General features: G+C 44.5%; 1 protein-coding gene across 3 annotated transcripts in view; it reads left to right on the top strand.

Annotated features, from left to right (window-relative positions):
• Positions 1-26,327, top strand: part of ryr3 (ryanodine receptor 3) — a 242,265-nt gene that overhangs the window by 205,052 nt on the left and 10,886 nt on the right. For 2 of the 3 annotated variants that reach the window (XM_029704286.1, XM_029704198.1), the window contains 19 exons: positions 2,881-2,993; positions 3,836-3,887; positions 4,132-4,191; positions 5,061-5,160; positions 5,380-5,459; positions 5,602-5,678; positions 6,281-6,354; positions 9,456-9,470; positions 10,593-10,673; positions 10,780-10,868; positions 10,957-11,085; positions 11,361-11,465; positions 11,665-11,746; positions 12,408-13,415; positions 13,534-13,820; positions 18,354-18,397; positions 19,307-19,475; positions 19,973-20,059; positions 25,979-26,161. In XM_029704286.1, the coding sequence (XP_029560146.1) occupies positions 2,881-2,993; positions 3,836-3,887; positions 4,132-4,191; positions 5,061-5,160; positions 5,380-5,459; positions 5,602-5,678; positions 6,281-6,354; positions 9,456-9,470; positions 10,593-10,673; positions 10,780-10,868; positions 10,957-11,085; positions 11,361-11,465; positions 11,665-11,746; positions 12,408-13,415; positions 13,534-13,820; positions 18,354-18,397; positions 19,307-19,475; positions 19,973-20,059; positions 25,979-26,161 (2,835 nt within the window). The remainder of the gene's footprint in view (positions 1-2,880; positions 2,994-3,835; positions 3,888-4,131; positions 4,192-5,060; positions 5,161-5,379; positions 5,460-5,601; positions 5,679-6,280; positions 6,355-9,455; positions 9,471-10,592; positions 10,674-10,779; positions 10,869-10,956; positions 11,086-11,360; positions 11,466-11,664; positions 11,747-12,407; positions 13,416-13,533; positions 13,821-18,353; positions 18,398-19,306; positions 19,476-19,972; positions 20,060-25,978; positions 26,162-26,327) is intronic. The other variant, XM_029704372.1, reaches the window with a different exon arrangement.

The following is a 26,327-nucleotide window of genomic DNA, read 5'->3' as shown; positions in this document are numbered from 1 at the left end:
CGTCGTCCAAAAGGTAATGGCTTGAAGCTATGCTGAATAACTAATGTGATAATGTGATCGATGTTGGGTGGTGAGTAAATAACATGGTTTAACCAGCAGGGTGTAGTCTCTAGTGGAAAGGCCAGGTTCAGAACAGAGCTAACCCCTGTATTTAACCAGCAGGGTGTAGTCTCTAGTGGAAAGGCCAGGTTCAGAACAGAGCTAACCCCTGTATTTAACCAGCAGGGTGTAGTCTCTAATGGAAAGGCCAGGTTCAGAACAGAGCTAACCTCTGTATTTAGCCAGCAGGGTGTAGTCTCTAGTGGGAAGGCCAGGTTCAGAACAGAGCTAACCCCTGTATTTAACCAGCAGGGTGTAGTCTCTAATGGAAAGGCCAGGTTCAGAACAGAGCTAACCCCTGTATTTAACCAGCAGGGTGTAGTCTCTAATGGAAAGGCCAGGTTCAGAACAGAGCTAACCCCTGTATTTAACCAGCAGGGTGTAGTCTCTAATGGAAAGGCCAGGTTCAGAACAGAGCTAACCCCTGTATTTAACCAGCAGGGTGTAGTCTCTAATGGAAAGGCCAGGTTCAGAACAGAGCTAACCTCTGTATTTAGCCAGCAGGGTGTAGTCTCTAGTGGGAAGGCCAGGTTCAGAACAGAGCTAACCCCTGTATTTAGCCAGCAGGGTGTAGTCTCTAATGGAAAGGCCAGGTTCAGAACAGAGCTAACCCCTGTATTTAACCAGCAGGGTGTAGTCTCTAATGGAAAGGCCAGGTTCAGAACAGAGCTAACCCCTGTATTTAACCAGCAGGGTGTAGTCTCTAATGGAAAGGCCAGGTTCAGAACAGAGCTAACCCCTGTATTTAACCAGCAGGGTGTAGTCTCTAATGGAAAGGCCAGGTTCAGAACAGAGCTAACCCCTGTATTTAACCAGCAGGGTGTAGTCTCTAATGGAAAGGCCAGGTTCAGAACAGAGCTAACCCCTGTATTTAACCAGCAGGGTGTAGTCTCTAATGGAAAGGCCAGGTTCAGAACAGAGCTAACCCCTGTATTTAACCAGCAGGGTGTAGTCTCTAATGGAAAGGCCAGGTTCAGAACAGAGCTAACCCCTGTATTTAACCAGCAGGGTGTAGTCTCTAATGGAAAGGCCAGGTTCAGAACAGAGCTAACCCCTGTATTTAACCAGCAGGGTGTAGTCTCTAATGGAAAGGCCAGGTTCAGAACAGAGCTAACCCCTGTATTTAGCCAGCAGGGTGTAGTCTCTAATGGAAAGGCCAGGTTCAGAACAGAGCTAACCCCTGTATTTAACCAGCAGGGTGTAGTCTCTAATGGAAAGGCCAGGTTCAGAACAGAGCTAACCCCTGTATTTAACCAGCAGGGTGTAGTCTCTAATGGAAAGGCCAGGTTCAGAACAGAGCTAACCCCTGTATTTAACCAGCAGGGTGTAGTCTCTAGTGGAAAGGCCAGGTTCAGAACAGAGCTAACCCCTGTATTTAACCAGCAGGGTGTAGTCTCTAATGGAAAGGCCAGGTTCAGAACAGAGCTAACCCCTGTATTTAACCAGCAGGGTGTAGTCTCTAATGGAAAGGCCAGGTTCAGAACAGAGCTAACCCCTGTATTTAGCCAGCAGGGTGTAGTCTCTAATGGAAAGGCCAGGTTCAGAACAGAGCTAACCCCTGTATTTAACCAGCAGGGTGTAGTCTCTAATGGAAAGGCCAGGTTCAGAACAGAGCTAACCCCTGTATTTAACCAGCAGGGTGTAGTCTCTAATGGAAAGGCCAGGTTCAGAACAGAGCTAACCCCTGTATTTAACCAGCAGGGTGTAGTCTCTAGTGGAAAGGCCAGGTTCAGAACAGAGCTAACCCCTGTATTTAACCAGCAGGGTGTAGTCTCTAATGGAAAGGCCAGGTTCAGAACAGAGCTAACCCCTGTATTTAACCAGCAGGGTGTAGTCTCTAATGGAAAGGCCAGGTTCAGAACAGAGCTAACCCCTGTATTTAACCAGCAGGGTGTAGTCTCTAATGGAAAGGCCAGGTTCAGAACAGAGCTAACCCCTGTATTTAGCCAGCAGGGTGTAGTCTCTAATGGAAAGGCCAGGTTCAGAACAGAGCTAACCCCTGTATTTAACCAGCAGGGTGTAGTCTCTAGTGGAAAGGCCAGGTTCAGAACAGAGCTAACCCCTGTATTTAACCAGCAGGGTGTAGTCTCTAATGGAAAGGCCAGGTTCAGAACAGAGCTAACCCCTGTATTTAACCAGCAGGGTGTAGTCTCTAATGGAAAGGCCAGGTTCAGAACAGAGCTAACCCCTGTATTTAACCAGCAGGGTGTAGTCTCTAGTGGAAAGGCCAGGTTCAGAACAGAGCTAACCCCTGTATTTAACCAGCAGGGTGTAGTCTCTAATGGAAAGGCCAGGTTCAGAACAGAGCTAACCCCTGTATTTAACCAGCAGGGTGTAGTCTCTAATGGAAAGGCCAGGTTCAGAACAGAGCTAACCCCTGTATTTAACCAGCAGGGTGTAGTCTCTAATGGAAAGGCTAGGTTCAGAACAGAGCTAACCTCTGTATTTAACCAGCAGGGTATAGTCTCTAGTGGAAAGGCCAGGTTCAGAACAGAGCTAACCTCTGTATTTAACCAGCAGGGTGTAGTCTCTAGTGGAAAGGCCAGGTTCAGAACAGAGCTAACCTCTGTATTTAACCAGCAGGGTGTAGTCTCTAATGGAAAGGCCAGGTTCAGAACAGAGCTAACCCCTGTATTTAACCAGCAGGGTGTAGTCTCTAATGGAAAGGCCAGGTTCAGAACAGAGCTAACCCCTGTATTTAACCAGCAGGGTGTAGTCTCTAGTGGAAAGGCCAGGTTCAGAACAGAGCTAACCCCTGTCTCTTGTGGATTGTCTGTGTAGAAAACCCCAATGAAGATCGTGGAGGAGGAGGAAGAGGAGGAGGTTGAGATTCAGCCAGACCCTCTTCATCAGCTTATCCTTCACTTCAGCCACAACGCCCTCACAGAGAGAAGGTAGGAGGGAATGACCAATCAACCAGTGGTGTAAAAAGAACCCAATACTCATGCTGAGTAAAAGTAAAGATACCTTAGTAGAAAATGACTTAAGTAAAAGTGACAGTGAGCCAGTAAAATACTACTACAGTAAAAGTTTTAAAGTATTTGGTTTTAAATATACTTAAGTATCAAAAGTAAATGTAGTTGATTAAATATACTTATGAAAAGTAAAAGTAAAAGTATGAATAAAATTTACAATTACTACAGAATTTTCTTGTTTTTTATTTATTTACGGATAGCCAGGGTCACACTCCAACACTCATACATCATTTACAAACAGAGCATTTGTGTTTAGTGAGTCCACCAGATCAGTGGCAGTAGGGATGACCAGGGATATTCTGTTGATAAGTGTGTGAATTGGACAATTTTCTGTCCTGCTACAGTAATCATTCAAAATGTAATGTGTACTATTGGGTGTCAGGGAAAATGTATGGAGTGAAAAGTACATCCTTTTCTTTAGGAATGTAGTGAAGTAAAAGTAAAAGTTGTCAAAAATATAAATAGTAAAGTACAGATACACCAAAAAACTATTTAAGTAGTACTTTAAAAAGTATTTTAACTTAAGTACTTTACATCACTGCAATCAACCAATGTTTTTTTATTTACCCTTTTATTTTGACAGTGAGTCAATCAACCAATCACTCAATCGATCAATTAATCAATCAACCTAGTGAACAAGTGTTTTATCAAATCTTACTTAAATACATAAGAATTGTGTGATCTTAACTTATTTGTGTTTTTTACTTTACAAACCTGATACAAGTCATGATAATGATTGGATAATATGTTATTCTCTCCAGTTTCTTGGAAGAAGATCCGTTATATATTGCGTATGCAGACATGATGGCAAAGGTACGCAACTGAGAATTTGAGCACACTTTGGCTGCGTTTACATAGGCAGCCCAGTTCTGATCTTTTGCCCAACTATTGGCAAAAGATCTGATCTGATTGGTCAAAAGTTCAATTAGTGGCAAAAGATCAGAACTGGGCTACCTGTGTAAACACATACTTTCATAATCCGACTGAAGTAGTGGGTTCATAATCAGTTAATGCACAGTTGTCCTAGCTCTAACATGTTCCTCCTCTATCTCCTCAGAGTTGTGCAGAGGATGAAGAGGAGGAAGAAGAGGAAGAGGGGAAAGAGAAGACATTTGAGGTATCACTAACCCCCAGGCTTAAAGCCTTAGATACTTTTTAATCAAATCTATCTGAACACAGTCTGAACCCAGTCTGAACCTAGTCTGAATCTGTCTGAACCCAGTCTGAATCTGTCTGAACCCAGTCTGAACCCAGTCTGAACCCAGTCTGAACCCAGTCTGAATCTGTCTGAATCTAGTCTGAACCCAGTCTGAACCTGTCTGAACCCAGTCTGAATCTGTCTGAACCCAGTATGAATCTGTCTGAACCCAGTATGAACCCAGTCTCAATCTGTCTGAACCCAGTCTCAATCTGTCTGAATCTGTCTGAACCCAGTCTGAATCTGTCTGAACCCAGTATGAACCTAGTCTGAATCTGTCTGAACCCAGTCTGAATCTGTCTGAACCCAGTCTGAATCTGTCTGAACCCAGTCTGAATCTGTCTGAACCCAGTCTGTGCCTTTAGCTTGGATAAATATCTGACTTGTGGATGATGAGACCGAGATGAGACAGGATTTTAATCAACAGCACTGGCTACAACTGATAACATCCCATGTCTACGGTGTCAGCTGACAAAGACCGGCCAATGGTTGAAATGTCATCGTCACTGTGACAGCCATGTTCCATTCAACTTTTCAGTAGTGTATCTTTTATACATCAGCTTTGTCCTTTTGTATCCAGCAGCTGTAAGACCATTGATGTTGTCACTTTCCTGTGAAATGTGTGAATGTCTCACTAAGATTGTTTGATTATGAGTTTTAACCCCTCAGGATTATAGATATCGACGTATGAACTATGAGACTGGTTTATAATGAACAGCGACTACAGCAGTTTGGCTTTTATTGCATATGACCATTATATGATCTGCCATTCCCCTTTGGGCCCACAGGAGAAAGAGATGGAGAAACAGAAGATCTTGTACCAGCAGGCCAGGCTCCACGCCCGCGGGGCTGCTGAGATGGTGCTACAGATGATCAGCGCCAGTAAAGGTGAGGATGTTCTTTATCTACAGTACAGGTGTGACTTCAGAGCCTTGTGTACTACACAGCATGTTCACCCCCAGATAATATTTAATCCAAACTCATGAACCCAATACATGCAGTGGAATGATCTCGCAAACCATAATCAAAGTCTCGTTCTAGCCATCTATCTGTGGTTAGCACTGTGCTAACAACTTGGGTGCTCAGTCTACTCCTCTTTGTCCCCAGGTCGACTAGGTCCTATGGTGACCTGCACCCTCAAACTGGGCATCTCCATCCTCAACGGAGGCAACGTGCTGGTCCAGCAGGTTAGATAGACTACATTACATTACCAGAGATGTATTACTGTGTATGTTACACATCATTACCAGAGATGTATTCCATCATCACGTATTACCAAGAGTTTCTGTGCATGAAAACACGCAAGTTTTATTTTCCATTGTTTTGCAGAAAATGCTGGATTATCTGAAAGAGAAAAGAGATGCAGGCTTTTTCAAGAGTTTGTCAGGCCTCATGCAGTCCTGCAGGTAACTGTGACTACGCCACCCAAATAATCCAAAGGGCAGATCTCGTCTGGGAACTGCCTGGGAATGATAATAGACTTTTGATCAATTAAAATATTGTAACTTATTGATAAGCATGTTGATTATTAAGAAGCGACCACTGTTTATGTCATTCTTATTCATTATCCCTAGCGTACTATTTCTCTTTCACAATGTGTCTGTCACGAAGTCGGTCCCTCTCCTTGTTCGGGTGGCGTTCGGCAGTCGAAGTCACCGGTCTTCTAGCCATCGCCGATCCATCTTTCATTTTCCTGTTGTTTTTGTCTTTCTTTTCTACACACCTTGTTTCTTTCCCCAGTTACATGTTCATGTATTTAACCCTCTGTTTCCGCCATGTTTTTGTGCGTGATTGTTTCTATGTTCATTCGGTACGTTATGGCTGGTATTTCGATGAGTGCTGTTTACACCCGTGCGTAATTGATTACCGTTTATTGTTGGTCAAGTGTATTGTTACCTTGTGCCTTTGAGTAAAGTACGTTGCTCACTCATTCTGCTCTCCTGCGCCTGACTTCATGCACCAGCTACACTCACCTTCTGACAGTGTCTTATCTCCATACCCTTTACAGTGTCCTGGACTTAAATGCCTTTGAGAGACAGAACAAAGCGGAAGGTCTGGGGATGGTGACAGATGAAGGATCCAGTAAGTATAGAGACATGATGGCCAACTGATGCACTACCCCAAGCTTTAATAAGTAGTTTAACATTTGAGTGTTCAATTGTAGTTTTATTTTTCCCTTTTCCCTTCAGCTGTAGGTTCCAAGAGCTGTCTCGCTCTCTTGGTTGCTGTTTCACACTTGGAGTATCTTTATGCAGAAAATATGTTGAGCTTCTTTTTTCTCCTTTTCTTCTCAGCAATAGGTTCAAGAGCTATCTTTACTCAGAGAATCACACAGATTTCACTTACTGATCAGCTAAAAACCAACCTCCTTCCAAATGGCTAATGCTGGAGCATGACACTGTCTTATCTCTCTCTGCCGTGTTTTACATGTTGGTGTCAAATTATCTTCAGAAAGAATGCCCCCTATCTACAGTAATATACAATTATCTTCAGAAAGAATGCCCCCTAGCTACAGCAATATCAAATTATCTTCAGAAAGAATGCCCCCTAGCTACAGTAATATGAAATCAAATTATCTTCAGAAAGAATGCCCCCTAGCTACAGTAATATCAAATTATCTTCAGAAAGAATGCCCCCTAGCTACAGTAATATCAAATTATCTTCAGAAAGAATGCCCCCTATCTACAGTAATATCAAATTATCTTCAGAAAGAATGCCCCTAGCTACAGTAATATCAAATTATCTTCAGAAAGAATGCCCCTAGCTACAGTAATATCAAATTATCTTCAGAAAGAATGCCCCTAGCTACAGTAATATCAAATTATCTTCAGAAAGAATGCCCCTAGCTACAGTAATATCAAATTATCTTCAGAAAGAATGCCCCCTATCTACAGTAATATCAAATTATCTTCAGAAAGAATGCCCCTAGCTACAGTAATATCAAATTATCTTCAGAAAGAATGCCCCCTAGCTACAGCAATATGAAATCAAATTATCTTCAGAAAGAATGCCCCCTAGCTACAGTAATATCAAATTATCTTCAGAAAGAATGCCCCCTAGCTACAGCAATATGAAATCAAATTATCTTCAGAAAGAATGCCCCCTAGCTACAGTAATATCAAATTATCTTCAGAAAGAATGCCCCCTAGCTACAGTAATATCAAATTATCTTCAGAAAGAATGCCCCTAGCTACAGTAATATCAAATTATCTTCAGAAAGAATGCCCCTAGCTACAGTAATATCAAATTATCTTCAGAAAGAATGCCCCTAGCTACAGTAATATCAAATTATCTTCAGAAAGAATGCCCCTAGCTACAGTAATATCAAATTATCTTCAGAAAGAATGCCCCTAGCTACAGTAATATCAAATTATCTTCAGAAAGAATGCCCCTAGCTACAGTAATATCAAATTATCTTCAGAAAGAATGCCCCCTAGCTACAGTAATATGAAATCAAATTGCATTTGACCTAGTATTTTTGATGTTTTTGGTGTTCGTTGTTTTTACTGCTTGTGTAGTAGTGGTAGAGCCAGGGATCCATGTGATTAACCTGTTGTCCAAACCGTCATCAGGGCTGCAAGGCCTCGTGCCATGATACCGTATATACTGTACAGAAGGCCTATGTATCAGTGTTGGGGTCAATTCCATTTCGATTCAGAAAGTAAACCAAAATCCTAATTAAAAAGTGTAGAAGTATATAGTTATGTTTCCTGAATTGAACCGTTACTGACCCCAACCCTGCTATGTATTATTCAGGATGAATGTCACTCACCTCTTTTAATCATGGGACGAATTGAGTTCATTGTAAATGAAGACGTAGTGACATTTCTGAACAAATGTTTCATCAGGTTTAGGAATCTAAGCTGTTCAGTAGTTTCATCAGGTTTAGGACTCTAAGCTGTTCATTAGTTTCATCAGGTTTAGGACTCTAAGCTGTTCAGTAGTTTCATCAGGTTTAGGACTCTAAGCTGTTCAGTAGTTTCATCAGGTTTAGGAATCTAAGATGTTCAGAAGTGCAGTTTGTGGGAGTAAGTGCAGTAGTTATCAACGTATCTACACTCCCCATGTTGTCAGGTTCTGATTCAACACTCACATCTACGCTCCCCATGTTGTCAGGTTCTGATTCAACACTCACATCTACACTCCCCATGTTGTCAGGTTCAACACTCACATCTACGCTCCCCATGTTGTCAGGTTCAACACTCACATCTACACTCCCCATGTTGTCAGGTTCAACACTCACATCTACACTCCCCATGTTGTCAGGTTCTGATTCAACACTCACATCTACACTCCCCATGTTGTCAGGTTCAACACTCACATCTACACTCCCCATGTTGTCAGGTTCAACACTCACATCTACACTCCCCATGTTGTCAGGTTCTGATTCAACACTCACATCTACACTCCCCATGTTGTCAGGTTCAACACTCACATCTACACTCCCCATGTTGTCAGGTTCAACACTCACATCTACACTCCCCATGTTGTCAGGTTCTGATTCAACACTCACATCTACACTCCTCATGTTGTCAGGTTACGTACGAATACGACACACTGTAGCGAGAGCACTAAAAGGCTTTCCAAGAGGTATTTTTACTCCTAAATTGAGAGCAGGGGTTTCCTCCATCCTGAAGTATGGGGAACCTAAGACATGGTGCAGCATTAGCTAGATACAAGCCTTCTCTGTCACATCTACATTACCACACACACCTCACCCCACACACACACTTTCTCTTAACACACCTCATCCCACACACACTTTCTCCTAACACACCCCATCCCACACACACACTTTCTCCTAACACACCTCACCCCACACACACACTTTCTCTTAACACACCTCACCCCACACACACACTTTCTCCTAACACACCCCATCCCACACACATAACACACCTTTATCCTTCAGTTCTCCCTGCTGTATATTTTCAGTTTTGATAGGTTAACGGTAGTATTTTCCACTAATATCCTAAATACGCACTAAATATCATACATCTTTATAACTCTGCCCTAAACACCTTCATTTTAACATCACACCCATAATGAGGCCTAGAGACATCTCACTCTTTTCAAACTTTTTTTTCTTCTCCTTTTTTTGAAGTTCTATGTCTTCTCTTGCTTACGTCTGCTTGTTGTGTTTTGTTTTGTCCTCTCCTATCATTAATACTCATCGATGGCAGTCAACAGTGAGCGGGGTAAATAAACTATTCAGATGCTCTCATAACCGCTCATAACCGTCCCTCTCTCACCTTCACCTCTCCTGCCTCATTGACCTGATGACCTGGAAGCATTAACTCATTGCTCTGGTCTACAGGGAGGTACATTCATGCACATGCATGCATAAAATATAGACGTACAATTCTAGATTTACTTTATAAATGCCTGTTATTAGTGGTAGTTGTTAACTTTTTCTTTATGTTACTAACTCTACATCACTAATCTACATTCTGCTACTGATACTCCTATCAGGCTATCAACGTCTTTGAAAAGGTTATGATTTGTAGACTTGTCCACAGCTAAAGCAAAGCTTTGATGTGCTTTGGACTTGGGGCCTATTTCACAAAGCTGGTTTCATGTATGTGTTTAACTTTCACGTGGATGATGTAGCTGATCCAGAAATGGATTGCAGTATTCAAATACTTGGAATTCCCAAGATTGTGAAGTACTGTGGAATGGAACCTTGGAATTGCTTGATGATTCTAAGTGGAGAACATTCCATCATTGTGTTATCTTCTTAAAAACGGTTTCCCTGTGTTCTTGTCTTGTTCTTATACTATATGCTATATGTGAAAGTTACTTGGCTAACCTCCAGCTTCCTGAAATATCCTGGTGTTTCACAATATTCATTTCACTTTTCACAATCAGCACTTTGGATGCAGCAAGGGTGTTGTGTGCAACACAAAACCAGACCCACACTCTTAGAAAAAAAGGTTTCCAAAAGGGTTCTTTGCCTTTCCCCAAATGGAGAACCCTTTTTGGTCCTAGGTAGAACCCCCCCTGGGTTCCATGTAGAAACCTCAGTGGAAAGGGTTCTACCTGAAACCCAAAACAGTTCTTCAAAGGGTTCTCCTATGGGGACAGCCGAGGAACCCTTTTAGGTTCTCCATAGCACCTTTTTTCTAAGAGTGCGGTATCTGTATTTGTGCTAGCCACTTGCCTGTCTAAGAGTGCCGATCCTAACTGGATATCCGCAAAGCCTAACTCGGACTTTCACCTAAATCATGTATTGAGATTATTGTGAAAACTCTAGTTGCTTGCGAATTCAGCCGTTGTTGTTATGGAGAGAGTTCTTCACCTACTTATGTCCCATCCCGAAGGTTCCAAAGTGCTGACGAATGATGACTTCACTAAAGATCTCTTCAGGTTTTTACAACTGCTCTGTGAGGGGCACAACGGAGGTGAGAACTTTCATAAATTGGTGTAAAACAAAGTATTAGTATATGTTTTGTTATAGCTTCATTCACACCACGTTATCCCAATATCAAAATATGTTCTTCGCCACAGATTTCCAAAACTTCCTAAGAACACAAACAGGGAACACGTTGACAGTCAACATTATCATCAGCACAGTGGACTACCTGCTACGCCTTCAGGTGATACACACACACACACACACACACACTATAAATAGAACGTGACTTGGTTTCCCCAACACACTGACATAGTAATCCTTCTCTGTAGGAATCTATCAGTGACTTCTACTGGTATTATTCTGGGAAAGACATTATCGACGAGGCAGGACAGGTCAACTTCTCCAAAGCCTTAGCTGTCGCAAAGCAGATCTTTAACTCACTCACTGAGTACATCCAGGTAAGTAAGGCCTGCCTCTTTCTGACTTTCCAGTGTTTCACATGGAGCCTATAGTCATATTTGGATTTGATTTTATGGCACTAAAATGTTTTTTTTGGGGGGGGGTATTGGGATTTTCATTAACATTCAACCTATTTTGTGTCCCCACCCTTTGGTCCTTCTATCAATCTCTCTCTCCCCCTTTGCTCTCTTCTTCCCTCCCCCTCCTCCTCATTTCTCTCCCTTTCTCCCACCTCCCTCTCTTCCTCTCTCCCCCCTCCCTCTCTCCCTCCCAGGGCCCATGTATTGGGAACCAGCAGAGTCTGGCCCACAGCAGACTGTGGGATGCAGTGGTGGGATTCCTGCATGTGTTTGCCAACATGCAGATGAAACTGTCCCAGGTAACTAGGTGTCCTCAGTGCTGCACCAACCATTCCAGTAAAGTGAGCAAAATAAACAGTAAACTACTGGCCCAATCCAGCGTCCTGCAAGTTACCCTGCTGTCCTGGAGTTGCAGTCAGTGTCTATATATGGGCAGCAGTGTCTTACTTAACTAATTGTATTATTAATGCAGTTCTTCCAACGGTTGGTGCCCCTTAGGACTCGTGTCAGATTGAGCTGCTGAAGGAGTTGATGGATCTTCAGCAGGACATGGTGGTGATGATGCTGTCACTGCTGGAGGGTAAGAACCTACAGCGGTCTAAGACACTGCATCTCAGTGCTGGTCGTCACTACAGACCATGGTTCGATTCCAGGCTGTATTACAACCGGCCGTGATTGGGTGTCCCATAGGGCGCTGCACATATTGGCCCAGCGTCGTACGGGTTTGGCCGGGGTAGGCCGTTGTTGTAAATAAGAATTTATTCTTAACTGACTTGCCTAGTTAAATAAAAAAATATTCACTCTAACACTTATAGGACTCATTTATGACGTGGTAGGCTACAGTCATTTGTTTGAACATATATATTTACGCCATACAGTTAATGATTTACACATATCACTGATGGTACATACTGTAGGTATCCACATAATACGTGAAAATGAATAAGTAAGTCAGTTTGTAATTAAGGAAGTAAGGGGTGGCAGTTAGCCTAGTGGTTAGAGCATTGGAATAGTAACCGAAAGGTTGCAAGATTGAATCCCCGAGCTGACAAAGTACAAATCTGTGGTTCTGCCCCTGAACAAAGCAGTAAACCCATTGTTCCTAGGCTGTCATTAAAAATAAGAATTTGTTCTTAACTGACTTACCTAGTAAAATAAAAGTAAGTAGTTAGGGAGGTTAAGTAAATCAGTAAGTAAGTGCAAAATGCCATTGATTCCTATTCCTATGTGGTGTCTCCTAGGCAACGTGGTGAATGGAACGATTGGAAAGCAGATGGTGGACACTCTGGTGGAGTCCTCCAGTAACGTAGAGATGATCCTCAAGTTCTTTGACATGTTCCTCAAGATCAAGGACCTGACCACCTCTGACAACTTCAGGGAGTATGACCCTGATAACAAGGGGGTCATCTCCAAAAAAGATTTCCAGAAGTCCATGGAGAACCAGAAGCAGTACACCCAGTCGGAGATTGAGTTCCTGCTCTCCTGTGCCGAGGCCGATGAGAACGACATGTTCAACTACGAGGAGTTTGTGGAGCGGTTCCACGAGCCAGCCAAAGACATTGGCTTCAACATAGCCGTGCTGCTCACTAACCTCTCTGAGCACATGCCTCACGATCCCCGTCTGGCCACCTTCCTGGAACCGGCCGAGAGCGTGCTGAACTACTTTGAGCCATACCTGGGCCGCATTGAGATCATGGGTGGAGGGAAGCGCATCGAGAGGGTCTACTTTGAGATCAGCGAGTCCAGCCGCACACAGTGGGAGAAGCCACAGGTCAAAGAGTCCAAGAGACAGTTCATCTTTGACGTGGTCAACGAGGGTGGAGAGAGCGAGAAGATGGAGATGTTTGTGAACTTCTGCGAAGACACCATCTTTGAGATGCAGCTAGCGTCTCAGATCTCGGAGCCAGAAGTGGTGGAGCGCCCGGAGGAGGAAGAGGAGGAGGTGCACAACCTTCTAGAAGAGCTGGCTGAGCAAGAAGAGGAGAGAGAGCTGGAGGCTTCCTCGGCTTTCACCATGGTCTGCGTCTCCGCTAAGAAGAAGATCTCCAACTTCAGAGAGATGCTGACCTTCAAGAGCCTCAAGAAGCAGTACAAGAAGTCCAAGAAGCTGAGCATGAAGGAGGTGATCCTTGGGTTCTTCTCCTTCTTCTGGACACTCTTTGCAGGGTTCTTCAAGGGGATCTACAGCCTCATCTTCGGATTCTTCCACCTCATCTGGTCATCCATGTTCGGAGGAGGCCTCGTCGAAGGTGGGATCTTGATATCTTCTATTTTTGTTTGATCTCTTTGGTTTAATTGTTTTAGGATGTTAATAAGGGTGTTGCAACGTTTTGTTTAAATGGACTTTAAATTATATTTGATTTGAAGGAGCCAAGAACATGAAGGTGACAGACATCTTGGGCAATATGCCCGATCCCACCCAGTTCGGTATCCACGGTGACGTGTTGGAGACAGAGAAGGTGGAGGTGAGTGACTCGGTGTCGGGCGGAACAGACCAGGCCATCAAACCATCGGACAAGGCAGAGCAGGACATCTTAATGGAGATGATTAATCCGATGCCAAAGAAAGGGGAAGGGTTAAAACATGTTGATCCTGGACTGGGAGACGTCTCTGAGAATCTGACCGCTGAGACCACCGCCACTGTGGAGAAGAAGGTGAGCATTCTGTTGGCCTTTCTCTAAAACAGTAGGTAAAGGGAATACATTAAATACAATGGTGATTCTTAATGAACAGTTCTCAGTAAAATGCTGGGCTTGTTTCACATGGATGGTGTCACCAATAAGTATCCTCTGTAACCTTCTATTGTCCTTCTCATGTAGAAGCCTGAACCTCTGTAACCTTCTATTGTCTGTCTCATGTAGAATGCTGAACCTCTGTAACCTTCTATTGTCTGTCTCATGTAGAATGCTGAACCTCTGTAACCTTCTATTGTCTGTCTCATGTAGAATGCTGAACCTCTGTAACCTTCTATTGGGCTTCTCATGTAGAACGCTGAACCTCTGTAACCTTCTATTGGGCTTCTCATGTAGAACGCTGAACCTCTGTAACCTTCTATTGTCCTTCTCATGTAGAACGCTGAACCTCTGTAACCTTCTGTTGTCTGTCTCATGTAGAACGCTGAACCTCTGTAACCTTCTGTTGTCTGTCTCATGTAGAAGGCTGAACCTCTTTAACCTTCTGTTGTCTGTCTCATGTAGAATGCTGAACCTCTGTAACCTTCTGTTGTCTGTCTCATGTAGAAGGCTGAACCTCTTTAACCTTCTGTTGTCTGTCTCATGTAGAAGGCTGAACCTCTTTAACCTTCTGTTGTCTGTCTCATGTAGAAGGCTGAACCTCTTTAACCTTCTGTTGTCTGTCTCATGTAGAAGGCTGAACCTCTTTAACCTTCTGTTGTCTGTCTCATGTAGAAGGCTGAACCTCTTTAACCTTCTGTTGTCTGTCTCATGTAGAAGGCTGAACCTCTTTAACCTTCTGTTGTCTGTCTCATGTAGAAGGCTGAACCTCTTTAACCTTCTGTTGTCTGTCTCATGTAGAAGGCTGAACCTCTCTAACCTTCTGTTGTCTGTCTCATGTAGAAGGCTGAACCTCTGTAACCTTCTGTTGTCTGTCTCATGTAGAAGGCTGAACCTCTTTAACCTTCTGTTGTCTGTCTCATGTAGAAGGCTGAACCTCTCTAACCTTCTGTTGTCTGTCTCATGTAGAAGGCTGAACCTCTTTAACCTTCTGTTGTCTGTCTCATGTAGAAGGCTGAACCTCTTTAACCTTCTGTTGTCTGTCTCATGTAGAAGGCTGAACCTCTTTAACCTTCTGTTGTCTGTCTCATGTAGAAGGCTGAACCTCTGTAACCTTCTGTTGTCTGTCTCATGTAGAATGCTGAACCTCTCTAACCTTCTGTTGTCTGTCTCATGTAGAAGGCTGAACCTCTCTAACCTTCTGTTGTCTGTCTCATGTAGAAGGCTGAACCTCTCTAACCTTCTGTTGTCTGTCTCATGTAGAAGGCTGAACCTCTTTAATCTTCTGTTGTCTGTCTCATGTAGAACGCTGAACCTCTGTAACCTTCTGTTGTCTGTCTCATGTAGAATGCTGAACCTCTGTAACCTTCTGTTGTCTGTCTCATGTAGAAGGCTGAACCTCTTTAACCTTCTGTTGTCTGTCTCATGTAGAAGGCTGAACCTCTTTAACCTTCTGTTGTCTGTCTCATGTAGAAGGCTGAACCTCTGTAACCTTCTGTTGTCTGTCTCATGTAGAATGCTGAACCTCTGTAACCTTCTGTTGTCTGTCTCATGTAGAAGGCTGAACCTCTTTAACCTTCTGTTGTCTGTCTCATGTAGAAGGCTGAACCTCTGTAACCTTCTGTTGTCTGTCTCATGTAGAAGGCTGAACCTCTTTAACCTTCTGTTGTCTGTCTCATGTAGAAGGCTGAACCTCTCTAACCTTCTGTTGTCTGTCTCATGTAGAACGCTGAACCTCTTTAACCTTCTATTGTCTGTCTCATGTAGAAGGCTGAACCTCTGTAACCTTCTATTGGGCTTCTCATGTAGAACGCTGAACCTCTGTAACCTTCTGTTGTCTGTCTCATGTAGAAGGCTGAACCTCTTTAACCTTCTGTTGTCTGTCTCATGTAGAAGGCTGAACCTCTCTAACCTTCTGTTGTCTGTCTCATGTAGAATGCTGAACCTCTGTAACCTTCTATTGGGCTTCTCATGTAGAACGCTGAACCTCTGTAACCTTCTGTTGTCTGTCTCATGTAGAACGCTGAACCTCTTTAACCTTCTGTTGTCTGTCTCATGTAGAACGCTGAACCTCTTTAACCTTCTGTTGTCTGTCTCATGTAGAAGGCTGAACCTCTCTAACCTTCTGTTGTCTGTCTCATGTAGAAGGCTGAACCTCTGTAACCTTCTGTTGTCCTTCTCATGTAGAATGCTGAACCTCTTTAACCTTCTGTTGTCTGTCTCATGTAGAAGGCTGAACCTCTGTAACCTTCTGTTGTCTGTCTCATGTAGAAGGCTGAACCTCTTTAACCTTCTGTTGTCTGTCTCATGTAGAAGGCTGAACCTCTGTAACCTTCTGTTGTCTGTCTCATGTAGAAGGCTGAACCTCTGTAACCTTCTATTGTCTGTCTCATGTAGAATGCTGAACCTCTGTAACCTTCTGTTGTCTGTCTCATGTAGAAGGCTGAACCTCTCTAACCTTCTGTTGTCTGTCTCATGTAGAAGGCTGAACCTCTCTAACCTTCTGTTGTCTGTCTCATGTAGAAGGCTGAACCTCTGTAACCTTCTGTTGTCTGTCTCATGTAGAAGGCTGAACCTCTGTAACCTTCTGTTGTCTGTCTCATGTAGAATGCTGAACCTCTGTAACCTTCTGTTGTCTGTCTCATGTAGAAGGCTGAACCTCTGTAACCTTCTGTTGTCTGTCTCATGTAGAAGGCTGAACCTCTTTAACCTTCTGTTGTCTGTCTCATGTAGAACGCTGAACCTCTGTAACCTTCTGTTGTCTGTCTCATGTAGAATGCTGAACCTCTCTAACCTTCTGTTGTCTGTCTCATGTAGAAGGCTGAACCTCTGTAACCTTCTGTTGTCTGTCTCATGTAGAAGGCTGAACCTCTCTAACCTTCTGTTGTCTGTCTCATGTAGAATGCTGAACCTCTCTAACCTTCTGTTGTCTGTCTCATGTAGAAGGCTGAACCTCTCTAACCTTCTGTTGTCTGTCTCATGTAGAATGCTGAACCTCTGTAACCTTCTGTTGTCTGTCTCATGTAGAAGGCTGAACCTCTGTAACCTTCTGTTGTCTGTCTCATGTAGAAGGCTGAACCTCTTTAACCTTCTGTTGTCTGTCTCATGTAGAAGGCTGAACCTCTCTAACCTTCTGTTGTCTGTCTCATGTAGAAGGCTGAACCTCTTTAACCTTCTGTTGTCTGTCTCATGTAGAAGGCTGAACCTCTCTAACCTTCTGTTGTCTGTCTCATGTAGAAGGCTGAACCTCTTTAACCTTCTGTTGTCTGTCTCATGTAGAAGGCTGAACCTCTGTAACCTTCTGTTGTCTGTCTCATGTAGAATGCTGAACCTCTCTAACCTTCTGTTGTCTGTCTCATGTAGAATGCTGAACCTCTGTAACCTTCTATTGTCTGTCTCATGTAGAAGGCTGAACCTCTTTAACCTTCTGTTGTCTGTCTCATGTAGAAGGCTGAACCTCTTTAACCTTCTGTTGTCTGTCTCATGTAGAAGGCTGAACCTCTTTAACCTTCTGTTGTCTGTCTCATGTAGAAGGCTGAACCTCTCTAACCTTCTGTTGTCTGTCTCATGTAGAAGGCTGAACCTCTCTAACCTTCTGTTGTCTGTCTCATGTAGAAGGCTGAACCTCTGTAACCTTCTATTGTCTGTCTCATGTAGAAGGCTGAACCTCTCTAACCTTCTGTTGTCTGTCTCATGTAGAATGCTGATCCTCTGTAACCTTCTGTTGTCTGTCTCATGTAGAAGGCTGAACCTCTCTAACCTTCTGTTGTCTGTCTCATGTAGAAGGCTGAACCTCTCTAACCTTCTGTTGTCTGTCTCATGTAGAAGGCTGAACCTCTTTAACCTTCTGTTGTCTGTCTCATGTAGAAGGCTGAACCTCTGTAACCTTCTGTTGTCTGTCTCATGTAGAAGGCTGAACCTCTTTAACCTTCTGTTGTCTGTCTCATGTAGAAGGCTGAACCTCTCTAACCTTCTGTTGTCTGTCTCATGTAGAAGGCTGAACCTCTGTAACCTTCTATTGTCTGTCTCATGTAGAAGGCTGAACCTCTCTAACCTTCTGTTGTCTGTCTCATGTAGAATGCTGATCCTCTGTAACCTTCTGTTGTCTGTCTCATGTAGAAGGCTGAACCTCTCTAACCTTCTGTTGTCTGTCTCATGTAGAAGGCTGAACCTCTCTAACCTTCTGTTGTCTGTCTCATGTAGAAGGCTGAACCTCTTTAACCTTCTGTTGTCTGTCTCATGTAGAAGGCTGAACCTCTGTAACCTTCTGTTGTCTGTCTCATGTAGAAGGCTGAACCTCTTTAACCTTCTGTTGTCTGTCTCATGTAGAAGGCTGAACCTCTCTAACCTTCTGTTGTCTGTCTCATGTAGAAGGCTGAACCTCTGTAACCTTCTGTTGTCTGTCTCATGTAGAAGGCTGAACCTCTGTAACCTTCTATTGTCTGTCTCATGTAGAAGGCTGCTTCTGAACCAACGGAGTCGGAACCAGAGAAAGCAGAGTGAGTGGTCTACACTATTAATTGATCTCTGTGTGTATGTTTCCTTCAGCTATGTAACATGGAGGGCATGTTCAAATCTTAATTCAATCTTTATTTACTTTATTTAAAGTGTTTACCGTAAATTCCGGACTATAAGCCGCAACTTTTTTCCTACGCTTTGAACCTCACGGCTTAAACAATGACGCGGCTAATATATGGATTTTTCCCGCTTTCACATGTTTTTTCTCCAAAAAAACACATTCTGTGACGTGTTCAGTTTTTTGGCGGCATGAAGCTTTCATTAGACCAATAAAATTGCCGAACGGGTTAAGGTCAAACAGTGACAAGAGCGACAATGAAAACGATCCAATATCGGATGAAGCAATTCTGAGGCTATTCAACTCCGACACCGAAGGAGATGACTTCAGTGGTTTCAGTGCACAGGAGGAGGAAGATAGTGACCAATGAATTTCTTGGTAGGCTACTGTTTACTGCTAATTTTTTATTTTTTGGTACAAGCCGTGCTTCGTTAAAGCCTATTTATTTTTGTTACAAGCCGTGTTTCGTTAAAGCCTGTGTAAAGTTCATTTGTTTCAATGTACCAGTAGGCACCTGCGGCTTATTTATGTTCAAAATAATATATATTTTTAAATTCAGTGGGTGCAGCTTATATTCAGGTGCGCTCAATAGTCCGGAAATTACGGTAAATAAAAAATCCGGTGCTCGGTTTCTCGCATCTTGACAGTTTGTTATCACAAATAAGAGTCTGATCTTAATTGCTCATTATTTCTTAAAATTGAAATAATGAAATGAAAGGAGTGTGTTGTGTTGTATTGTGTTGTGTTGGGGTTTCAGCTCTCTAACAGATGTCAGAGGTATTTGCTGGTGTCAGATTGATAACAGATCGGCGGTCATCTTGTGTTCTCACAGCACAGAGAAGAAGGAAAAGGAAGACAAGGTCAAGGTGGAGCAGCCTAAAGAGGAAATGGCTCAGGATAAGCCCGTTCTCAAGTCCAGAAACGGCCAATCAAAGGAGGCTCCTACTTCCTTCTTTGCCAGCTTCTTGGCTGGGCTGGAGGTCTACCAGGCCAAGATGCTGGTAATACATCAGACATTGTACTTGTTCAAGATCGACTACAGCTTTGGGTATTGAGTGCGGGAAATGTGCAGTAAAATTAAAATATTTATTATTATTATAATTATTATATTGCAGTTGGAGACTGCAAACTAACTGAACTGATTTGCATCCTAAATAACTGCTTATTATTTGAAGATCAGTCCGTTTGTTTAGTCGGTGATCAGCGACTGATCAGAATTGATGCTCTCAAACACAGCCGTTGTTATTCTGCCTGCCACATGCTGTCAATAGTGACCTTCCATGTCATCTTCTTTGCAGTCACGCTCACCTCAGAAGATTTGCTATGTATTATCATGACTAAATGTATTATCATGACTAAATGTATTATCATGACTAAATGAATTATCATGACTAAATGAATTATCATGACTAAATGAATTATCATGACTAAATATATTATCATGACTAAATGTATTATCATGACTAAATGTCTAACTTTGTGTTCTATGTGGTTGCAGAACACGCTGGCTCGAAACTTCTACAACATGCGTTTCCTGGCTCTGTTTGTGGCGTTTGCCATAAACTTCATTCTACTGTTCTACAGGGTAATTTACAGTGATACACATTACAGGGTTTTCTTGCTCTCTCTTCTACAAGATACAAATAATTATTGCTGAGATGGAGAGATTAAAAAAATTGTATTTTATTTATTTTTTATTTACATACAGTGCATTCGGAAAGTATTCAGTCCCCTTCCATTTTCCAAATGTTACTTTACAGCCTTATTCTAAAATGTATTTAAAAAAAATATATTCTCATCAATCTACACACAATACCCCATAATGACGAAGCAAAAACAGGTTTTTAAACATTTTTGAAAATGTATTAAGAAAAAAAACTGAAAAATTAACATTTACGTAAGTATTCAGACCCTTTACTCAGTACTTTGTTGAAACACCTTTGGCAGTGAGTACAGCCTCGAGACTTCTTGGATATGACGCTACAAGCTTGGCATACGTGTATTTGGGGAGTTTCTCCCATTCTTCTCTGCAGAAACTCTCAAGCTCTGTCAGGTTGGATGGGGAGTGTTGCTGCATAGCTGTTTTCAGGTCTCTCCAGAGATGTTTGCTTGGGTTCAAGTCCGGGCTCTGTCTGGGCCACACAAGGACATTCAGAGACTTGTCCCGAAGCCACTCCTGCGTTGTCTTGGCTGTGTGCTTAGGGTCATTGTCCTGTTGGAAGGTGAACCTTCACCCCAGTCTGAGGTCCTGAGCACTCTGGAGCATGTTTTCATCAAGGATCTCTCTGTACTTTGCTCTGTTCATCTTTCCCTCGATCCTGACTAGTCTCCCAGTCCCTGTCGCTGAAAAACGTCCCCACAGCATGATGCTGCCACCACCATGCTTCACAGTAGGGATGGTGCAAGGTTTCCTCCAGATGTGACGCTTGGCATTCAGGCCAGAGTTCAATCTTGGTTTCATCAGACCAGAGAATCTTGTTTCTCATGGTCTGAGAGTCCTTAGGTGCCTTTTGGCAAACTCCAATTGGGCTGTCATGTACCTTTTACTGAGGAGTGGCTTCTGTCTAGCCACTCTATCATAAAGTCCTGATTGGTGGATTGCTACAGAGATGGTTGTCCTTCTGGAAGGTTCTCCCATCTACACAGAGGAACTCTAGGGCTCTGTCAGAGTGACCATTGGGTTCTTGGTCACCTCCCTGACCAAGGCCCTTCTACCCCGATTGCTCAATTTGGCCAGGGGGCCAGCTCTAGGAAGAGTCTAGTTCCACAGATCTGTGCCTTGATACAATCCTGTCTCGGACCTTTACGGACAAATCCTTCGACCTCATGGCTTGGTTTTTGCTCTGACATGCACTGTCAACTCTGGGACCTTATATAGACAGATACAGTTGAAGTCGGAAGTTTACATACACTTAGGTTGGAGTCATTAAAACTCGTTTTTCAACAACTCCACAAATTTCTTGTTAACAAACTATAGTTTTGGCAAGTCGGTTAGGACATCTACTTTGTGCATGACACAAGTCATTTTTCCAACAATTGTGTACAAACAGATTATTTCACTTATAATTCACTGTATCACAATTCCAGTGGGTCAGAAGTTTACATACACTAAGTTGACTGTGCCTTTAAACAGCTTGGAAAATACCAGAAAACGATGTCATGGCTTTAGAAGCTTCTGATAGGCTAATTGACAGGATTTGAGTCAATTGGAGGTGTATCTGTGGATATATTTCAAGGCCTACCTTCAAACTCAGTGCCTCTTGCTTGACATCATGGGAAAATCAAAAGAAATCAGCCAAGACCTCAGAAAGAAAATTGTAGACCTCCACAAGTCTGGTTCATCCTTGGGAGCAATTTCCAAATGCCTGGAGGTACCACGTTCATCTGTACAAACAATAGTACGCAAGTATAAACACCATGGGACCACACAGCCGTCATACCGCTCAGGAAGGAGACGCATTCTGTCTCCTAGAGAAGAACGTACTTTGGTGAGAAAAGTGCAAATCAATCCCAGAACAACAGCAAAGGATCTTGTGAAGATGCTGTTGGAAACAGGTACAAAAGTATCTATATCCACAGTAAAACGAGTCCTATATCGATATAACCTGAAAGGCCGCTCAGCAAGGAAGAAGCTACTGCTCCAAAACCACCATAAAAAAGCCAGACTACGGTTTGCAACTGCACATGGGAACAAAGATCATACTTTCTGGAGAAATGTCCTCTGGTCTGATGAAACAAAAATAGAACTGTTTGGCCATAATGACCATCGTTATGTTTGGAGGAAAAAGGGGGAGGCTTGCAAGCCAAAGAACACCATCCCAACCTTGAAGCACGGGATGGTCTAGTGCACTTCACAAAATAGATGTCATCATGAGGCAGGAAAATATTGTGGATATATTGAAGCATCATCTCAAGACATCAGTCAGGAAGTTAAAGCTTGGTCGCAAATGGGTCTTCCAAATGGACAATGACCTCAAGCATACATCCACATTTTTGGCAAAATGGCTTAAGGACAACAAAGTCAAGGTATTGGAGTGGCCATCACAAAGACCTGACCTCAATCCTATTGTCACAAAAGTTGCCATGGAGAGAAGAGGACCAAGGCGCAGCGGGATTGTGGACACTCATGTTTATTAAATAAAACACGTAAAGCATCCACTTGAAAAAAAAGCAATAAACAGTACTTGCAACAGTCTTGCAGGCACATACAATGCGGTGCAAGGACAACCACCCACAACCCCAAAGAAAAACACACACACCTATATAGGACTTCCAATCAAAGGCAACTCAACACACCTGCCTTCAATTGGAAGTCCCAATCACCAACCCAACATTTAACAAACACAAACCACCTGCCACATCCTGACCAAGACTAACACAATTACACCCTCTGCTGGTCAGGACGTGACAGTACCCCCCCCCCCCAAGGTGCAGACCCCGGGATGCACATAAAAAAAGAAAACACAAGAAAATCCCCAATACCCCAACAAAACCAACAAACAATAACCCCTAAACAATAAGGGAGGGAAGGGAGGGTGGCTGCCGTCACTGACGGCACTGTGCTACACCCTCCCTCCCCAACCCACCTATCCTGGAGGTGGCTCAGGTGCAGGACGTGGACCTCGCTCCACCTTCGGCGTCGCCCACTTTGGTGGCGCCGATAGCTGCGCCGGGCAGACGGGCCACTCGGGCTGACCCTGGCAGACGGACCACTCTGGCTGGGTCGGAAGACATGCGGGCCACTCGGGCTGGGCCGGCGGACAGGCGGGCCACTCGGGCTGGGCCGGAGGACAGGCGGGCCACTCGGGCTGGGCCGGAGGACAGGCGGGCCACTCGGGCTGGGCCGGAGGACCGGAGAGCCACTCGGGCTGGGCCGGAGGACAGGAGGGCCACTCGGGCTGGGCCGGAGGACAGGAGGGCCACTCGGGCTGGGCCGGAGGACAGGAGGGCCACTCGGGCTGGGCCGGAGGACAGGAGGGCCACTCGGGCTGGGCCGGAGGACAGGAGGGCCACTCGGGCTGGGCCGGAGGACAGGAGGGCCACTCGGGCTGGGCCGGAGGACAGGAGGGCCACTCGGGCTGGGCCGGAGGACAGGAGGGCCACTCGGGCTGGGCCGGAGGACAGGAGGGCCACTCTGGCAGTTCCGGGCAGTCGGGCCACTCTGGCAGCGGGCCACTCTGGCAGTTCCGGGCAGTCGGGCCACTCTGGCAGTTCCGGGCAGTCGGGCCACTCTGGCAGTTCCGGGCAGTCGGGCCACTCTGGCAGTTCCGGGCAGTCGGGCCACTCTGGCAGTTCCGGGCAGTCGGGCCACTCGGGCAGATCCGGGCAGTCGGGCCACTCTGGCATCTCCGGGCAGACGGGCCGCTCTGGCGGCTCCTGACTGGCGGGCGGCTCTGGCGGCTCCTGACTGGCGGGCGACTCTGGCGACTCCTGACTGGCGGGCGACTCCTGACTGGCGGGCGGCTCTGGCGACTCCTGACTGGCGGGCGGCTCTGGCGACTCCTGACTGGCGGGCGGCTCTGGCGACTCCTGACTGGCGGGCGGCTCTGGCGACTTACGACTGGCGGGCAGCTCTGGCGACTTACGACTGGCGGGCAGCTCTGGCGACTTACGACTGGCGGGCAGCTCTGGTGACTCTTGACTGGCGAGGCTGGGCTGACGCACTAGACTCCTGATGCGTGGGGCTGGTACTGGACGTGCCAGCCTGGAGACACGCACCTCCATGCTAGTGCGTCTAGCGGGAAACACCGGACCGAAAGGGCGCACTGGCGGTCTTGAGTGCAGGGTTGGCATCACCCCTTCCGGCTCGATGCTCACCTTGCCCTGGCACCTGCGGGGTGCTGGTACCGGGCGGACTGGGCTGTGCGTCCGTATAGGCGAGATGGTGCGTACCTCAGCGTAACATGGCGCCCTCCACCTCATACGCACCTCCCTGTAGTCACGGGTAGCTGGCTTATGGCTCTTCCTTGGCCTGGCCAAACTACCCGTGTGCCCCCCCAAAAAAAATTCTTGGGGGTGCCTCTCCGGCTTCCTCGCCAGCCGTGTTCCAGCATAACGTTCGCGTTGGTTCCTCTGTCCAGCTGCCTCCACTCTCCTGAGTGCCTCCACCTGTTCCCATGGGAGGCGATCCCTTCCGGCCAGGATCTCCTCCCAGGTGTAGGCTCCCTTGCCGTCCAGGACGTCCTCCCATGTCCATTCCTCCATTTTGTTCTCCTGTGGCTTCCTCCTCTTCCGCTGCTTGGTCCTTTGGTGGTGGGTGGTTCTGTCACAAAAGTTGTCATGGAGAGAAGAGGACCAAGGCGCAGCGGGATTGTGGACACTCATGTTTATTAAATAAAACACGTAAAGCATCCACTTGAAAAAAAACAATAAACAGTACTTACAACAGCAACAGTCTTGCAGGCACATACAATGCGGTGCAAGGACAACCACCCACAACCCCAAAGAAAAACACACACACCTATATAGGACTTCCAATCAAAGGCAACTCAACACACCTGCCTTCAATTGGAAGTCCCAATCACCAACCCAACATTTAACAAACACAAACCACCTGCCACATCCTGACCAAGACTAACACAATTACGCCCTCTGCTGGTCAGGACGTGACACCTATAGAAAATTTGTGGGCAGAACTGAAAAAGCATGCGCGAGCAAGGAGGCCTACAAACCTGACTCAGTTACACCAGCTCTGTCAGGAGGAATGGGCCAAAATGTACTTATTGTGGGACTTATTGTGGGACGCTTGTCGAAGGCTACCCAAAACGTTTGACCCAAGTTAAACAATTTAAAGGCAATGCTACCAAATACTGAGTGTATGTAAACTTCTGACCCACTGGGAATGTGATGAAAGAAATAAAAGCTGAAATAAATCATTCTCTCTACTATTATTCTGACATTTCACATTCTTAAAATAAAGTGGGGATCGTAACTGACCTAAGACAAGGAATTTTTACTAGGATTAGATGTCAGGAATTGTGAAAAACTGAGTTTAAATGTATTTGGCTAAGGTGTATGTAAACTTCCCACTTCAACTGTATGTGCCTTTCCAAATCAAGTCCAATCAATTGAATTTACCACAGGTGGACTCCAATAATGTTGTAGAAACATCTCAAGGATGATCAATGAAAACAGGATGGACCTGAGCTCAATTTTGAGTCTCATAGCAAATGGTCTGCATACTTATGTAAATGAGGTATTTCTGTTTTTTAATTGTAATACATTTGCAAAATTCTCTAAAAACCTGTTTTCGCTTTGTCATTATGGGTTATTGTGTGTACATTGATAAGGAAAACATGTATTTAAGCAATTTTCGAGTAAGGCTGTAACGTAACAAAATTTGAAAAAAGTCAATGGGTCTGAATACTTTCCAAATGCACTGTCAATAACCAGGCTATTGTGTGTCAACTTTGAGACAAAATTGTGAGGTGTTTGTTTGCTGGGTTTTTACCATATCTGTCATTGAAATAAAAACACATTTTCTCTGTGCGTTGTTTTCCCTCAGGTGACTGCTGCTGAGGATGATGAGGATGACTCCTGGACTAGTTCTGATGATGAAGATGAAGGTGGTGAGGAGTACTTTGTCCTGGAGGAGAGTACAGGCTACATGGCCCCTATTCTGTGTTTCCTGGCTGTGTTCCACACTGCCCTCTCTATCCTCTGTTTGGTTGGCTACTACTTTCTCAAGGTGATTACAATCACTGAATCAATCAATCTATCAATCAGTATGACTGGTGTTTATTACAGTCAACTGTTCACATCAATCCACATTATTATCATCTTTCTTTCTTTCTTTCTTTGTGTCTGTCATTCCATTATATTCTCTTCTCTTCTTCCTCCATGTTTCTTCTCTC

Source organism: Salmo trutta, chromosome 1 (assembly GCF_901001165.1).
Source record: "Salmo trutta chromosome 1, fSalTru1.1, whole genome shotgun sequence".
In the NCBI taxonomy this organism is placed as follows: Eukaryota; Metazoa; Chordata; class Actinopteri; order Salmoniformes; family Salmonidae; genus Salmo; species Salmo trutta.
The sequence above is the reverse complement of the archived record's forward strand: the minus strand, read 5'-3'. Positions and strand labels throughout refer to the sequence as shown.